The sequence below is a fragment of the Rhamphochromis longiceps genome, linkage group LG8, assembly GCF_057381845.1.
Source record: "Rhamphochromis longiceps isolate RC_006_pf linkage group LG8, R_longiceps_female_GT1.1, whole genome shotgun sequence".
NCBI classification, from domain to species: Eukaryota; Metazoa; Chordata; class Actinopteri; order Cichliformes; family Cichlidae; genus Rhamphochromis; species Rhamphochromis longiceps.
In genome coordinates, this window is record NC_140564.1 from 11761744 (window position 1) to 11776127 (window position 14384).

The following is a 14384-nucleotide window of genomic DNA, read 5'->3' on the forward strand; positions in this document are numbered from 1 at the left end:
TTAAACCTATTTTCGACACATTCCAGCACATAAAATAAAATATTTTTTGTGTTTACACTCACTCTTTCAAATAGATGCAAGTAAAGTAAAGTCAAAGACTCAGTAGTCCTGTTGCTCTATTTTCACCTGTAAAGCAGGAGTAGGGCAGGCGGAGGTTTACCCTGGTGCAGGTGTGCCGCGGTCAGTTGAAGAATCCGCGAGTTTCTCTGTGAGTTTCCCATTACGTCATGGCGCACTCGGTGCTTGCTTGGAAGTTTAGGGGGGGTTTTTTCGCTGTAAAAAGTTTTCTTCCCACGCACAACGGACGCTAATGTTTTTGTCACTTTTTATGGAATCAAACTCAAGATAAGGTCAGTACTTCCATGCTTTAAACGCTGCACGCTCATACTCTCTCTCACAATCGATATATGATTCATTGTTGATCTGCACACAGCTGTTGTCACCAACGGCGCACTCGCTTACGTCACTGTCATGAGACATTCTCGCAAAAAAATCACGGTTTTAGTAACGCAGTAACGCAGCGTTCCTACGGGAAAGTAACGGTAATCTATTTACCGTTTTTGCAATAGTAATCCCTTACTTTACTCGTTACTTGAAAAAAGTAACCAGATTACACTAACGCGTTACAAGTAACTCGTTACTGCCCATCTCTGTTTGTCAGAAGTTTGCAAGAAAGATGCCAACTTGTCTTCAAGTACAAACTTCTCACCAAGCGGTGGGGGAATTGTAAAAAGTGCAACACATTCAAGAAACCTTTCACCTTCAAAGTAAAAGTTGTGCATTTTAAAATGTTGGCTACAGAAGTAAGGCACAACTTTTACTCAAAAATCATTTTACATGAACATTCTTCATTTTCTGTTTGGGTTGCACTTTTTCAAGTTTCACTACAGCTCAGATAGCAAGTGGTGAGTGTTTGCAGACAAGTTGGCATCTTCCATGCAAACTATGGGCGACCAAACTAATCTTTTAGCAATCAAAGCAATTACAGGGAGCTTTTTGGTGTGTACCTTCTCACCGATCTCACATTTGGACTGCCAGCAACTACTAAAAAAACATTTGGGAAATAAACATTTTACCTTAGTAGCTGGAGATTGCCAGAGGTCACAAACCGGTCTAGGTTTGTGTGACTGAGACTCTAAACTTCAGAGGCTCAGGGTGTTAGTTCCACCCTGTTCCTTGGTCTCTGCAGCTCAACGTGGCAAAGACCAAGGAACTGATCGTGGACTTCAGGAAGACCAGGAAACACTTGACCCCTGTTTCAATCCAGGGGGTCAGTGTTGACATTGTGGAGGACTATAAATACCTTGGAGTACACATTGACAACAAACTGGACTGGGCTAAAAACACCACAGCACTTTACAGGAAGGGCCAGAGTCGTCTCTATTTTTTGAGGCGACTGAGGTCCTTCAACATCTGCCAGAAAATGCTCAGGATTTTCTATGAGTCTGTTGTGGCCAGTGCGATCCTCTATGCTGTTGCATGCTGGGGGAGCAGGCTGAGGGTCGCAGATGCCAACAGACTTAATAAACTAATCCGTAAGGCCAGCAATGTTGTGGGGATGGAGCTGGACTCCCTCAAGGTGGTGTCGGAGAGGCGGATGCTGTCCAAGATAAAGACAATGTTGAATAACACCTCCCACCCACTCCATGACATGCTGGTCAGTCACAGGAGCTCGTTCAGTGAGAGACTGAGATTACCGAAAAGCACCACTGAACGACACAGGAAATCTTTCCTGCCTGTGGCCATCTCCCTGTACAACGCATCCACTTAACACACTGTTTGCTGCTATAACTACACATGTTTCTTGTTCAGCTATTTATTTATGAGTGACTTATGTATGTATGTATGCATATATATGTATATATTGTACTATTCTTAGTTAGTGTATTGTCTGTCTTGTCTTAATGTTGGTTTATAATGGAGCACTGTAACAAAAAATAATTTCCCCCAGGGATCAATAAAGTATTCTGATTCTGATTCTGATTAACTTGTAATCCAAGTTACAACCCCCCCCCCCCCCCCCCCCCCCCCCCCCAAGTACCACAGACACAAACCTATTCAGATATCTTGTCAACGTCATGTCTCCTCATTGTGGCACCTCACCTCATCCTCCTCACCACGTCAAACACATTCACACGGTTCCCAGATGTGATAGATTAAGTGTGTCTCAAACTGGTATATGTAAAACAGTAATGTCCCCCCTTAGATAACTTGTATAAGTGTTATTACCTGCAAAATGTAAAAAGCTTACAATACTGACATTAAAAAGGCGACAGGTTACTGAGTACTGAATGGCTGTATGATTTAAAATGAGTTAAAGTTCAAATGTGGCATATTGAAGCTGAAGGACAAATTTCCTCTTCTTTCATTTTGAGTTTTTTAGATAGAGCTACAGAGCCAGTGCAGTGTCCTTTGTCATGGTCTTGCATTTGAATAAGTCTGGAAAAGCACTGAATTTATTACTGCCCATTTATCTAGGTCAGGGTGGATAGTTTCATAAGCCTGTTCAGCAAGTCAAGTTCAGCTCCCCCCGTGTCCTGCTCTGATTGATTCTGATTAACCTTTTTTCTTTATCCTAATGGCAAACAAGTCTTTGAATGGTAAGCTTCAATAGACGGTGTGGCAAAAATGTAAATCAATTGTGTGAAGTGTCAAATTCAAAGAACAAAAATGCTCTGCAACACACACTAACAGTGAATATAATGGCAGCGCTCTAGCTTGTCACTAGCTTTTTCTTATTCAGATTGCTGTGCCTCATGAGAGGTGTTTTACATCAGCACTCAGGTTTTTGCTTAAATATGCCCGCTGCTTTTCCTCCTCTTATGCAAGACTGCATGTGCTACTGTGCAAAAGCACACTTTAACATACAATGAATGTGTGTCACTGTGCCACTTCCTGATCAGATATATGTAGGTCAGTGTGTCGAGTGAGTGTAAGATTGCTGTTTCTGATGCCCACCCACAGATGGCTTGTGAGTAAGGTGTAGCTCCTGAGACACATACAGGTGCTTTCTGAGTTATTAGCGTAAAAAAGACTAATAGAAAGTAGAGTGCTACAATAAAAAGTAAAATACATGTCACTCATTAATTTAAGTTGTCTATATTTTAATTCCTCCACTCTTGTTTTCCACCTGTATAAATAGGATACGATGGTTGGCGTTTTTCCAGCTCCACAGTGTAATGTGGAGTCAATGCAAGACACCCTACGAGACCACCCATCTCCCATGCTACAGTTAGCAAACTGCTTGCCAAGTTTCGTGAAACTGGTTCAGTGTTGGATTTGCCAAAATGTGGACGCAAGAAAACTGTCACTAATGAAGAAACATCAGTGGCTGTCCTAGCTTCATTCAGCAAGAGCCCACAGCGTAGCACTCGCCGCATGTCACTGGAGAGTGGACTTAGTCGAACATCCCTTCGGCGGATATTAGCTACTCACAAATGGCACCCTTACAAACTCCAGCTACTGCAGCATCTCAACGAGGATGACCCAGATCGGCGCACAGAATTTGCAGAATGGGCAAAACAAAAATTGGAACAGGACCCTCAGTTCACGCAGAAGATTTTGTTCAGTGATGAGGCAAACTTTTATGTGAATGGTGAAGTTAACAAACAAAACCACTGCTATTGGTCTGACACTAACCCACATTGGATGGATCCCTCCAAGACTGTTGGCACAACAAAAGTGATGGTTTGGTGTGGTATATGGGGTACAACGATAGTGGGTCCATTCTTCATCAATGGAAACCTCAAGGCCACTGGATATTTGAAATTGCTACATGATGATGTGTTTCCCTCTTTATGCACTGAAGCTGGCACGTTCCCTGAGTTTTTCCAGCAAGATGGTGCACCACCACATTATGGGTGCCAGGACCGAGCATTCCAAGATGAACAGTTTCCTGGAAAGTGGATTGGTCGTCGTGGGCCAGTTGAATGGCCCCCAAAGTCTCCCGATCTGACCCCCTTAGACTTTTATCTTTGGGGTCATCTGAAGGCAATTGTCTATGGTGTGAAGATATGAGATGTGCAGCACCTGAAACTACGGATACTGGATGCCTGTGCTGGCATTTCTCCTGCGGTGTTGCTATCAGTGTGTGAAGAGTGGGAGAAGAGGGTTGCATTGACAATCCAACACAATGGGCAGCACACTGAACACATTTAATAAGTGGTCAGAAACTTGTAAATAACTCATGAAAGAATAAAGTTATGTTGAAACCAAGCACACCATTGTTTTTCTTGTGACATTACCAATAAGTTTGATGTGTCACATGGCCCTCTTCCTATTGAAAAAACAAAAGTTGTATCCAAGATGGCCGACTGCTAAATGGCCACCATGGTCACCACCCATCTTGAGGAGTTTGCCCCCTCACATATACTAATGTGCCACAAACAGGACTTTAATATCACCAACCATTCCCATTTTATTACGTTGTATCCATATAAATGGCCCACCCTGTACATCTTTTTTGTGGGAAATTTTTATTTGGTGAAATCAGTCATATATGCCTAGAGAGCAGTCTGCTAACCTAGTATTTACCTGGTGACCAGTATTCCCCAACTAGTTTGCAAGTGGTTGCTGGAGTTTGTTGAACGTTAGTGTTTATGTGACACCAAAAACCTCTTTGTAATTGCTTGGGTAGCTAGCATATTGCTGCTGTCACTGTAATTTGCATAGATTAATCCATGGGCCTTTAGTAACTGAGTTCACAGTGACTGCCAGCAACCTACCACTTACCATCCAGTTGTGGAATACATGTTTCTCTGGCAATCAGTGGTTTCCAGATAGTCCCCAACCAGTGCCTCGACCTGTGTGGCTCTTTCTTTCTTTCTTTTTTTAAAGCATAAGGATAGCATAGTGGTTAGAACTGTTGCCTCACAGCAAGAAGGTCCTGAGTTTCCACTTCCACCATCAGGCCAGGGCCATGCATGGAGTTTGCATGTTCTCCCCGTGTTTGCATGGGTTCTCTCCGGGTACTCCTGCTTCCTCCCACAGTCCAAAGACATGCAGGTAGTGGGGATAGGTTAATTGGTAACTCAAAATGGTCCATGGTCCATGGTCTGTAGACGATGCCATCAACATGGCCCTACACTTCATCCTGCAGCATCTGGACTCCCCAGGAACCTACGCCAGGATCCTGTTTGTGGACTTCAGCTCTGCCTTCAACACCATCCTTCCAGACCATCTCCGAGACAAGCTTTCCCAGATGAATGTGCCTGACCCCATCTGCCGGTGGATCACTGACTTCCTGACGGATAGGAAGCAGCATGTGAGGCTGGGAAAGAATGTCTCGGACTCCCGGACCATCAGCACCGGCTCCCCTCAGGGCTGTGTTCTTTCTCCTCTGCTCTTCTCCCTGTACACCAACTGCTGCACCTCCACCCACCAGTCTGTCAAGCTAATCAAGTTTGCAGATGACACCACCGTTATTGGACTCATCTCGGACGGGGATGAGTCTGCCTACAGGAGGGAGGTTGAACGTCTGGTGTCCTGGTGCAGCCACAACAACCTGGTGCTGAATGCCCAGAAGACAGTGGAGATTATTGTGGACTTCAGGAAGCACACAGCCCCACTCCCCCCCATCATCCTGACTGACACCCCCATCACCTCTGTGGACTCATTCCGCCTCCTGGGTACCACCATCACCCAGGACCTGAAGTGGGAGCCCACCATCACCTCCGTCATCAAGAAAGCCCAGCAGAGGATGTACTTCCTGAGGCAGCTGAAGAAATTCAACCTGCCAACACGGACGATGATGCAGTTCTACACTGCAATCATCGAGTCCATCCTCACCTCCTCCATCACCGTGTGGTACGCTGGAGCCACTATCAGGGACAAACAGAGACTGCAGCGTGTTGTGCGCTCTGCTGAGAAGGTGATTGGCTGCAGACTCCCATCTCTGCAGGACCTGTACACCTCCAGGACATTGCGGCGTGCAGCTCGGATCTCAGCTGACCCTTCTCACCCTGGACACAGTCTGTTTGACCTGCTCCCCTCAGGCAGGAGGCTCCGGTCCATTCGCACCAGAACCTCTCGCCATAAGAACAGTTTCTTCCCCTCTGCTGTTGGACACATGAACAATAACCATATGACTGTTCCCGCTACTAACACATGACCCTACGCTGTGTTCACTGCATCATTCCATGATTGGCACTGATCACCACCTGCACTCATGTATATATCTTTCTACGTAGCACTCTTAATTCTTATTCTCATGTATATATCTCATGTATAGCTCATGCACATATCTTTCTACGTAGCACTTTTAATTCTTATCCCTACTTTTATTTTTTTCATGTCTATTTAAGTGCTATTTATGACACTATGTTTGCACTGAAGCACCGCAGCAATTTCCTAATGTTGTAAACCTGCTCAACATTTGGCAATAAACCCCTTTCTGATTCTGATTCTGGTTGTCTGTCTCTGTATGTTGGTCCTATGATAGACTGGCAACCTGTCCAGGTTGTACCTACTAAGACAACTTGGATAGGCTTCAGACCCCCATCACGACCCTGACAAGGATAAGTGGAAGAGAATGAATGTTTTTTTTTTGGGGGGGGGTTGGGTAACGAATGACATTACATTACATGTAATGGATACTTTGCTGAGAAATGGTCTAGTGTATATAGCATATGTAACTAGACCCTTCTAACTAAGTCATTTTCCCCCTCTGTCTGCAGTGGTGCCAGTCCTGTCGGTCTAGTTCTTACTGCCATAGTGGCCTTGGCATACAAGGTGGCAATAAGCTTTGAAGGGTAAGTCTTTCTAAATCTCTCATTTGTCATTAAATCACATTTGTTGTTAAAATCCTTTATATATGGGTTTAGTGAGGGCAACATGTGACAACTGAAAATAACCTTAAATAATAACTGTAGGTTACAGCCCCCAGAAATGCTCGCTACAAATGCGGTCTTATAAAATCAAAAAAACCAACAAGAGTCAAAGAGATCCAAGAGCCCTAACATTTAGCAACATCTAAAAAACCTGTAACAGTAATTTACTGACCATACAAAAGAAATAAGAAAATAAAGATGTGCAAATACACTGACTTGATTCATCAGTTATAAAACAAAAACAAAAACTGCAGCTGTAGTGGCTAGAAGGTGGAGGAGGGAAGAAAACAACTTCCTGCTCCCTTTTTTTATTGGTTTCCAGCTCATTAAACCAAACTAGAGACACCTGGAGGAAAAAAGCAGAGACTTATGAGTCATGGGCCCTAGACTTTAATATGCAGATAACCAGAAGGAGGAGAGGACATGGATCAAAAAACCTTTCTGGTCAAAAAATGAAGGCTGAATGATAATGTGAAAAATATGCAAATAAACTTAAGTATTGTTTCAGCACAGACTTATTCAGCAGTCAACCTGCATCTGCTGAGTCACACAGATTATAACACAGGATCCTGAAGGTCTGGTGTTATTACTCATGACACGTGTCACATCAGCAGCTTTTAGAAAAGACTGAAAATTACATTTGTTGATTAAAAACAAGAATCAGCAACATATGGGATCAGTGTTGGTCAAGTTACTTGAAAAAAGTAATCAGTAACTAATTACTGATTACTTCCCCAAAAAAGTAATCCTGTTACTTTACTGATTACTTATTTTCAAAAGTAATTAATTACTTAGTTACTTAGTTACTTTTTAAAAACACGATTTACAACCTGAAGAGGTGATAAAGCGATAGATCTTTCAGCCCAATTCTACTTTTTCTGCATAATCCATCATACAAAATGTAATCAAATGGAAAAGTCTCTTTTTTTAACTTGTTTTATCAGTTTTAATCTTTTAACTTTATGCATCAAGCAAAAATTTTATTATATGCAACATTCTCTGACTTGAATAAATTAGTTTAACATTTAAACCTATTTTCTGCACATTCCAGCACATAAAATAAAATATTTTTTGTGTTTACACTCACTCTTTCAAATAGATGCAAGTAAAACACAGCAGAAAATAAATAAAGGCAAAGACTAGCGGTCCTGTTGCTCTATTTTCACCTGTAAAGCAGGAGTAGGGCAGGCGGAGGTTTACCCTGGTGCAGGTGTGCCGCGGTCAGTTCAAGAATCCGCGAGTTTCTCTGTGAGTTTCCCATTACGTCGTTGCGCACTCGGTGCTTGCTTGGAAGTTTAGGGTTTTTTTCGCTGTAAAAAGAAGTTTTCTTCCCACGCACGATGGACGCTAATGTTTTTGTCACTTTTTATGGAATCAAACTTAAAGTAAGGTCAGTACTTCCACGCTTTAAACGCTGCACGCTCATACTCTCTCCCACAATCGATATGTGATCCATTATTGATCTGCACACAGCTGTTGTCACTAACGGCGCACTCGCTTACGTCACTGTCATGAGACATTCTCGCAAAAAAATCACGGTTTTAGTAACGCAGTAACGCAGCGTTCCTACGGGAAAGTAACGGTAATCTAATTACTGTTTTTGCAATAGTAATCCCTTACTTTACTCGTTACTTGAAAAAAGTAACGAGTACGTTACTGTAATCTAACGCGTTACAAGTAACGCGTTACTGCCCATCTCTGTATGGGATACAGCAACATAACTGGAAAGCCTCCACTTACAAAAAATGCAATCATGTTCTGAGGATGTAGATGGTAACAGTGTTACTTTTTCTGGCATCAGAAATTCTGGAATATCAGAATATTCCATGTAGCTGTTCAATCCATACAGTTAAATCCACACAGAAGTATTAATTACAGAGTTCCTGTTTATTTATCAGTATACTATAGAAATGTCTGTTTTTTTACAATGTATCAATAGTTTTATAAATAAATAATTTTAATGTATTATTGAAATATTAATATATCCCTGGGATTAAATATGCAGTTAAACTTATTTACATTAAACAGAAAGGAGATTTTTCACTGGCCGGCCCACTTAATGTATGTATGTGGCCCATGATGTGAAAAGAGTTTGACATCCCTGCTCTATCTCACCAGTCCAACAAAACTTGGCTTGGTTTATAACTTTTTTCCTTCACTGCTTCTCATGGACAATTTCTTCTGCAGCACGACTCACCCAGCGATTGCAAGAAATGATTCTGCTATCCTTGTCTAGCTGAGTGTTTCTGAGTAGCCTCAATAGACCAAATAAATCTCCACCCGAGTAAAATGAAAGTCTAAAAAGAGATTTTTAACCCTGGCTGAGTCGGAGGCATGCTTTTCCGAAAGTGTCAGGCATTAAACACAAGCTGTGCATGAGCGCACAGATTTAAATCCGGCAACACTGATCCATCGTTGTCTCACTTAGCTTGAACCTGTGAATTGAAGGATAGGCAGGTGCCAGATTTTACCACACACTGCCACTGGGATTCATGTGCTATATTTGTGTTTCGCTGCTGGAAGAGATTCAGGATGATCTCATTTGTTTAAACTATACGTGGAGAGTAGGGTGTCTGCTTGGATTCTACCTCACACGGTGACTGGAATTGGTAAAAGTGGCGGTGGGATTGATGCGGGAGCCATGCAGGGAATAGAAACTGGTGTCAAGTGAGTTCAGAGAGCGTCTTGGATTTGTTTTAGCTCGTAATCGCCATCTTCATGATACAAATAGTGCAGCGATGAAAGCTCACACCAGGATGAAACGGCACTGTTTCATCTATTCTTACGCACAGTTTATTAGATTACTATGACTTTCCTGAAAAGCGAGAAACTGATGACTGGCCATGGTGGTAGATCCACAGGCTGGGTGCTCTGAGAGTCAGCAGGATAACAAAAAATTACTTAACAGTGTGAAGTGTAAGCATTTAAATGTTTAATAAAGATGCTGTGACATCCAGTACTGCAGGAGCTCTGTAGAGTACTCCTAAAAAGCTGCGCTGTGCATTTAGTTTTTTCACTTTTATCATACTTCAGTTCCTTATTTCCTTGCTTTAATGATATACTCAGTAGTCACCATGTTAGAGACACAGTTTAACTAACCATTAACTAATATCTCAGCCAGTCACATGACAGCATGGTTCCAAATGCGTCCCGAGGTTCATAACGGGGATGAAATGTGATTTCAATGGTGCTGACTCTGCCATGGTTGTTGGTGCTAGTAGATTAGCACGAACCACTGATCTGCTGGGGTTTTCCCACACAACCATCAGTAGGGTTTACAGAGAATGGTCTAGAAGAGCACAGAAAATATCCAGTGAGCAGCAGTTCTCTGACCTGTTGATGCCAGAGGTCAGAGGAGAATGGCCAGACTGCTTTGCGTATGCTCAAATAACCACCTGTTACTACCAAGAGATACAGAAGAACATCTCTGAATGGACAGCGTGTTGAACCATGAAGGAGATGGGCTATAGGAGCATGTTGGATGACACTCCGGTTAGCTCAGAGCAGGAAAGTAAGTCTGCATTGCATGACTTCACCAAAGGGCCAGGGTTTAGGGTAAACTATATGTAAGCATGGATCCATCCTGCCTTGCATAAACAGTTGGTGCATTGGGAGATTTGCATCATTGGTGTGCAGTCCTTGTAGGAGCTATACAATGAAGAATGAAGGTAAAACAGGTCTAACCCAGTACTAGCAAGGTGTGCCTAATTAATGGGATGGATATGATTCCTTTTGGCAGTAAACTTGATTGCAACGATACATTGAGACCAAGAGGCAGTGTCCCAATATGTTACATCATGTTGTAAAATTTTCACGATACATAAATTCTTTAAGCGTGTCCACTGATTCTGATTCTTGTGTTAGCCATTAGTACCACAGAAAAGCTTCAAACTCTGTTTTGCTCTTGGACTCCAAAGTTTTGATCTGCATCCATCTGCAGCAGAGTGGTGGAGCACGTGGAGAGACGAGGGCATCTTGCTATCGTTCACTCATATACTCAAGCTCCCTCACGGTTCAACACACAGGCGCGCTCCTGGCACAGAGTGGTACAGCCTTCCAAGCTCATTTATTGTCCCATTACATGTTTGTTTTTCTGTATTTGCAGACCATTCACCGAACAGATCTATCGAGAGAGGAGTCTGCGCCACAAGCATGAATAATTTCCCCCGGACACGTCCTATTTCGGGTTCAGATGAGGATTCCCTCCGGTGTGAACAGACTGAGAGCCTTGGTCATTATTTGACCTCCTCCATGGATACGAAGGAAACATCCCCACTACTGATCCGTGTGTTTTTCTGTTAGTTCAAAGTGATTTTGTGAAAGGGGAATCTACATGCAGGCTTTTTTCTGATCCTGTCACATGTCAGTCCTTTTGAGATCGAGAATCCAAATATCGATAGTATCGATTCAAACGCTGGTTTAGTATCGGATTAATAATTTGCTTCTATCCCCACAGTTCAGTGTGTAACCCACTTAATTGTGTTAAATAATTATTTTTTTTGTAAATTAAAAATATACCTCAAACATGCACTGTGAAACATGTCTGAACCTTTTTGTGTTGACTGTCATGTCTGTTTAATTTAGGACCTACAGCGCATTTAAACAACAGAAGTGGTTCAGAGACGACACGTTTACCTTCCAGCTCTCCAAAAAAACTCAGTCTGAAAATACATGAAAATCTGAAAGGTGTCTTTTGTTGTGTTACTGTGGAAAGTAAAAATCACAGTGACTTTAGTGGTCATTAAAATGTGTTCAGAATTTGCAAAATGATGATTATTCATCTCCTAAGTCATGACGCACTGCTCCACCCTACATAAGCTGCCTTTATAAGTTAAAGGTATCGGTATAAGCAATACTGGCTCTGTATTTACTTGGAATCAGATCAATACTAAACCTTGCAGTATTGCACAGCACTGCCAGAGGGCAAATCTGCTTGACCTATCAACATGTTTAACACTCAGCTGTATCATATTTATCTGTATGTGTATTAAAGATCAGCAGCAGAAAACAGGCCATAATATTCTTCAAGGCAGGTGGAGCGCAGAAATCTTTTCACAGATAAGATGTTACAGATGCATAGTGCCGGACAAACATGCAAACTTGCAACATGCATAACTGCCTGACAAAGAATTCAATGTTTTTTTATAATCTACATCTATCAAAACAGCAAACAGAGGGGGCAGTCCTGCAGGGATATCAGAGGGCTTTGCTCAGTTGAGATGTGCTAGTGAATTATGCAGGTGAGTCAGAATGTATAATTCAAATGCATTTGAAGTGACTGGAGAAATTCATGAATAACCTTTTTAATTATATCTGTGTTTAAGATCTCCAACTGTATATTATTATTAAAAGTCCCAGTGACCCCTGTTGTTTTATAACTCTCCAAGTGTATCGTCCTTCAGAGGTGTGTCTGTGCGCTTTCCTGGCTGAATGACTGAATTTTACCTGTAGGAAGTTTACTGTTCTAGATATTACATGATGTAAATTGCTTATTTTTAAAGTGTTAGCCAAGACTGAAACCACAGTGTAACAAGGTCCCAGTTTAATCCGAGTTCACTCAAAAGCCAACATGATAACTACCTTGTTTTTAAAAAAAATATTTCTGAAACCGCTACTGAGACGAACATTTTCAATGTCTGTTAAAGTAAAACAGAAATTTTAAGGCCACTGATCCGTACTTTATAGTAAAAATATACATGTATATGCATTTGCTGTGGCTTCACACACTGTGACGGTTTCAGTGTTAAGATGCATGGTACTGTATTTACTCTATTATGTTAATCATTTCAAATTTCAGAGAAGCTGTTTCACTGCTGGCTTAACAGTGCAACTATGCAAATCATTCCAAAGTGAACAATGCACACTGCCTGCTACTTTATGCTAATGAAGTGATTTATGTAATAAAGGAATGAGTCAGGGTGCAAAGCATTGGTCTCCTTGTGTTTCAAGAAATACAGACTACTCCAAGTCTGGTAGCTCCAAGCCCTCCTGGGTTTTAAATGCACCTTAGAACACACATGCATCAACATTACAATGAGCGGGTGGAGGGAGGTTCGGAGTCTTCTCTCACCCCCGTTCTCTGCGACCTGCTGGAGCGGGGGGGCTAGGACTAGGAGGAGGAGTTGGCCGTCCGACTGCGGTCTGGAGTGTGGAGCCTTCCTGCTGCTGCGGAGTCGGGGCGGTCTGCCTCCCCCCACCGCAGGGAAAAGGGAAACACCACCTGGGTCTGGGTGCAGTTCCCCCCTCCAGGGGCGGGGGCACCTAGTCCCGGTTTGTAGAGTACGCTTGGGGAGTGTGATCGTGTGTACAACGTCTCTTTATGTCTGTCTCCACGTTGGTTGAGTGTGGAGTAAGTGCATATGAGAGCATGAGGGTGGGAATGGATGTTTGTGTCTGTGTGTGCCTGTATGTCTGTGTCTATATGTCAGGTTGGGTGTCAGGCGCCACCTCTCTGGGGACATCTCAGGCCCTCCAAGGTTTGGAGGCCTATCTCCCCCTACCACCACTTCCCCTGCCAGTGGCGGACCCCCTCAGACATCGGTGCGTTGGTGGTTCTTTGTGTCCGGGGATGGGCGTCCAGGTACACACCGGCTCACTCCTTGGCGGCCGCTTATCGGGGCCTGGAGCCTGGGGCTCGCTCGGGCCACTTCGGAGGTGGGGTGCCCCCGGCCTCTCGGCCTGGGGCTCGGTCACTCAGGATCAGCTGGCTGCCGGCGGAGCTCACGGGCGCGTCACTGCAACTCCCCCTGGCTTCTGCTCCGCGGCTGCTGAGTGAGCCCTCATCTGGGACTCTCCTCAGCTCTTTCTGGGACAGTGGCGCGGCTGCCCCTCTGTTGGTCTTCCTTGGTCTCTTGTGTTCTGGGGGCCTCTGGATGTCTGGAGCCTTGATCTCCTCCACACCTGCTTCACGCCCTGGAGGACGGGGCTGTGGCCCCCCCACACCCTCTAGCAGATTATTACATGAAGGAACCTTTTAAAAAAACAAAAAACAAGCGCGTCCATGCTCACAGGTGTACACACGGGTGATCACACCCACAAACTACACCCTTTTTGGCTCCTACCTCAAAGCACACTGTGTTCTGTTGATCTTATGTGCTGCACAATAATGTTTAACATTTAGTATTTACTGTCATATTCCCATATATCATTGTGATGTTGTTTATTCTATTACTCTTGTTCTCTTCTGCTTGCTTTCTTTTTTCTTTCTCAGCAGGTGATCCAGGTGATTGATATATGCATTTTTTTTCTCTGCCCGTTCTGTTGGTTTTTGTCTTTTGCCCTTCTCCCCCGTCCCTCTTCTCAGCTGTTTCTCTTTCCCTCTTTCTTTCTCCCCTTCTTTCCCCCAGTCAAGTCTGTCCCGTATTCAGTAAGTGAAAATAAAATAAACAATAAAAGGTGAATCAAATGGACCATTACGGCAAGGCTGGGATGGTCAGTTTGGTAAAGTAAATCCGTTGGGCACCTTTCTTTGCCTTTAGACAACAATTCTGATGGCAAAAGAGCCAAACGGGACAGGCCAAAAAAAAAAAAAGAAATACAGACTACTAATGGAAGCAC

The 14384-nt window shown here is 43.2% G+C and overlaps 1 protein-coding gene across 1 annotated transcript in view; it reads left to right on the forward strand.

The window, feature by feature from the left end:
* pemt (phosphatidylethanolamine N-methyltransferase) overlaps positions 1-12743 on the forward strand; it is a 79904-nt gene extending 67161 nt beyond the window's left edge. The window contains exons 6-7 of the mRNA XM_085415746.1: positions 6675-6749; positions 10933-12743. Coding sequence (XP_085271872.1) covers positions 6675-6749; positions 10933-10987 — 130 coding nt within the window. The 3' untranslated portion in view covers positions 10988-12743. The remainder of the gene's footprint in view (positions 1-6674; positions 6750-10932) is intronic.
* Positions 12744-14384: the final 1641 nt, after the last annotated feature.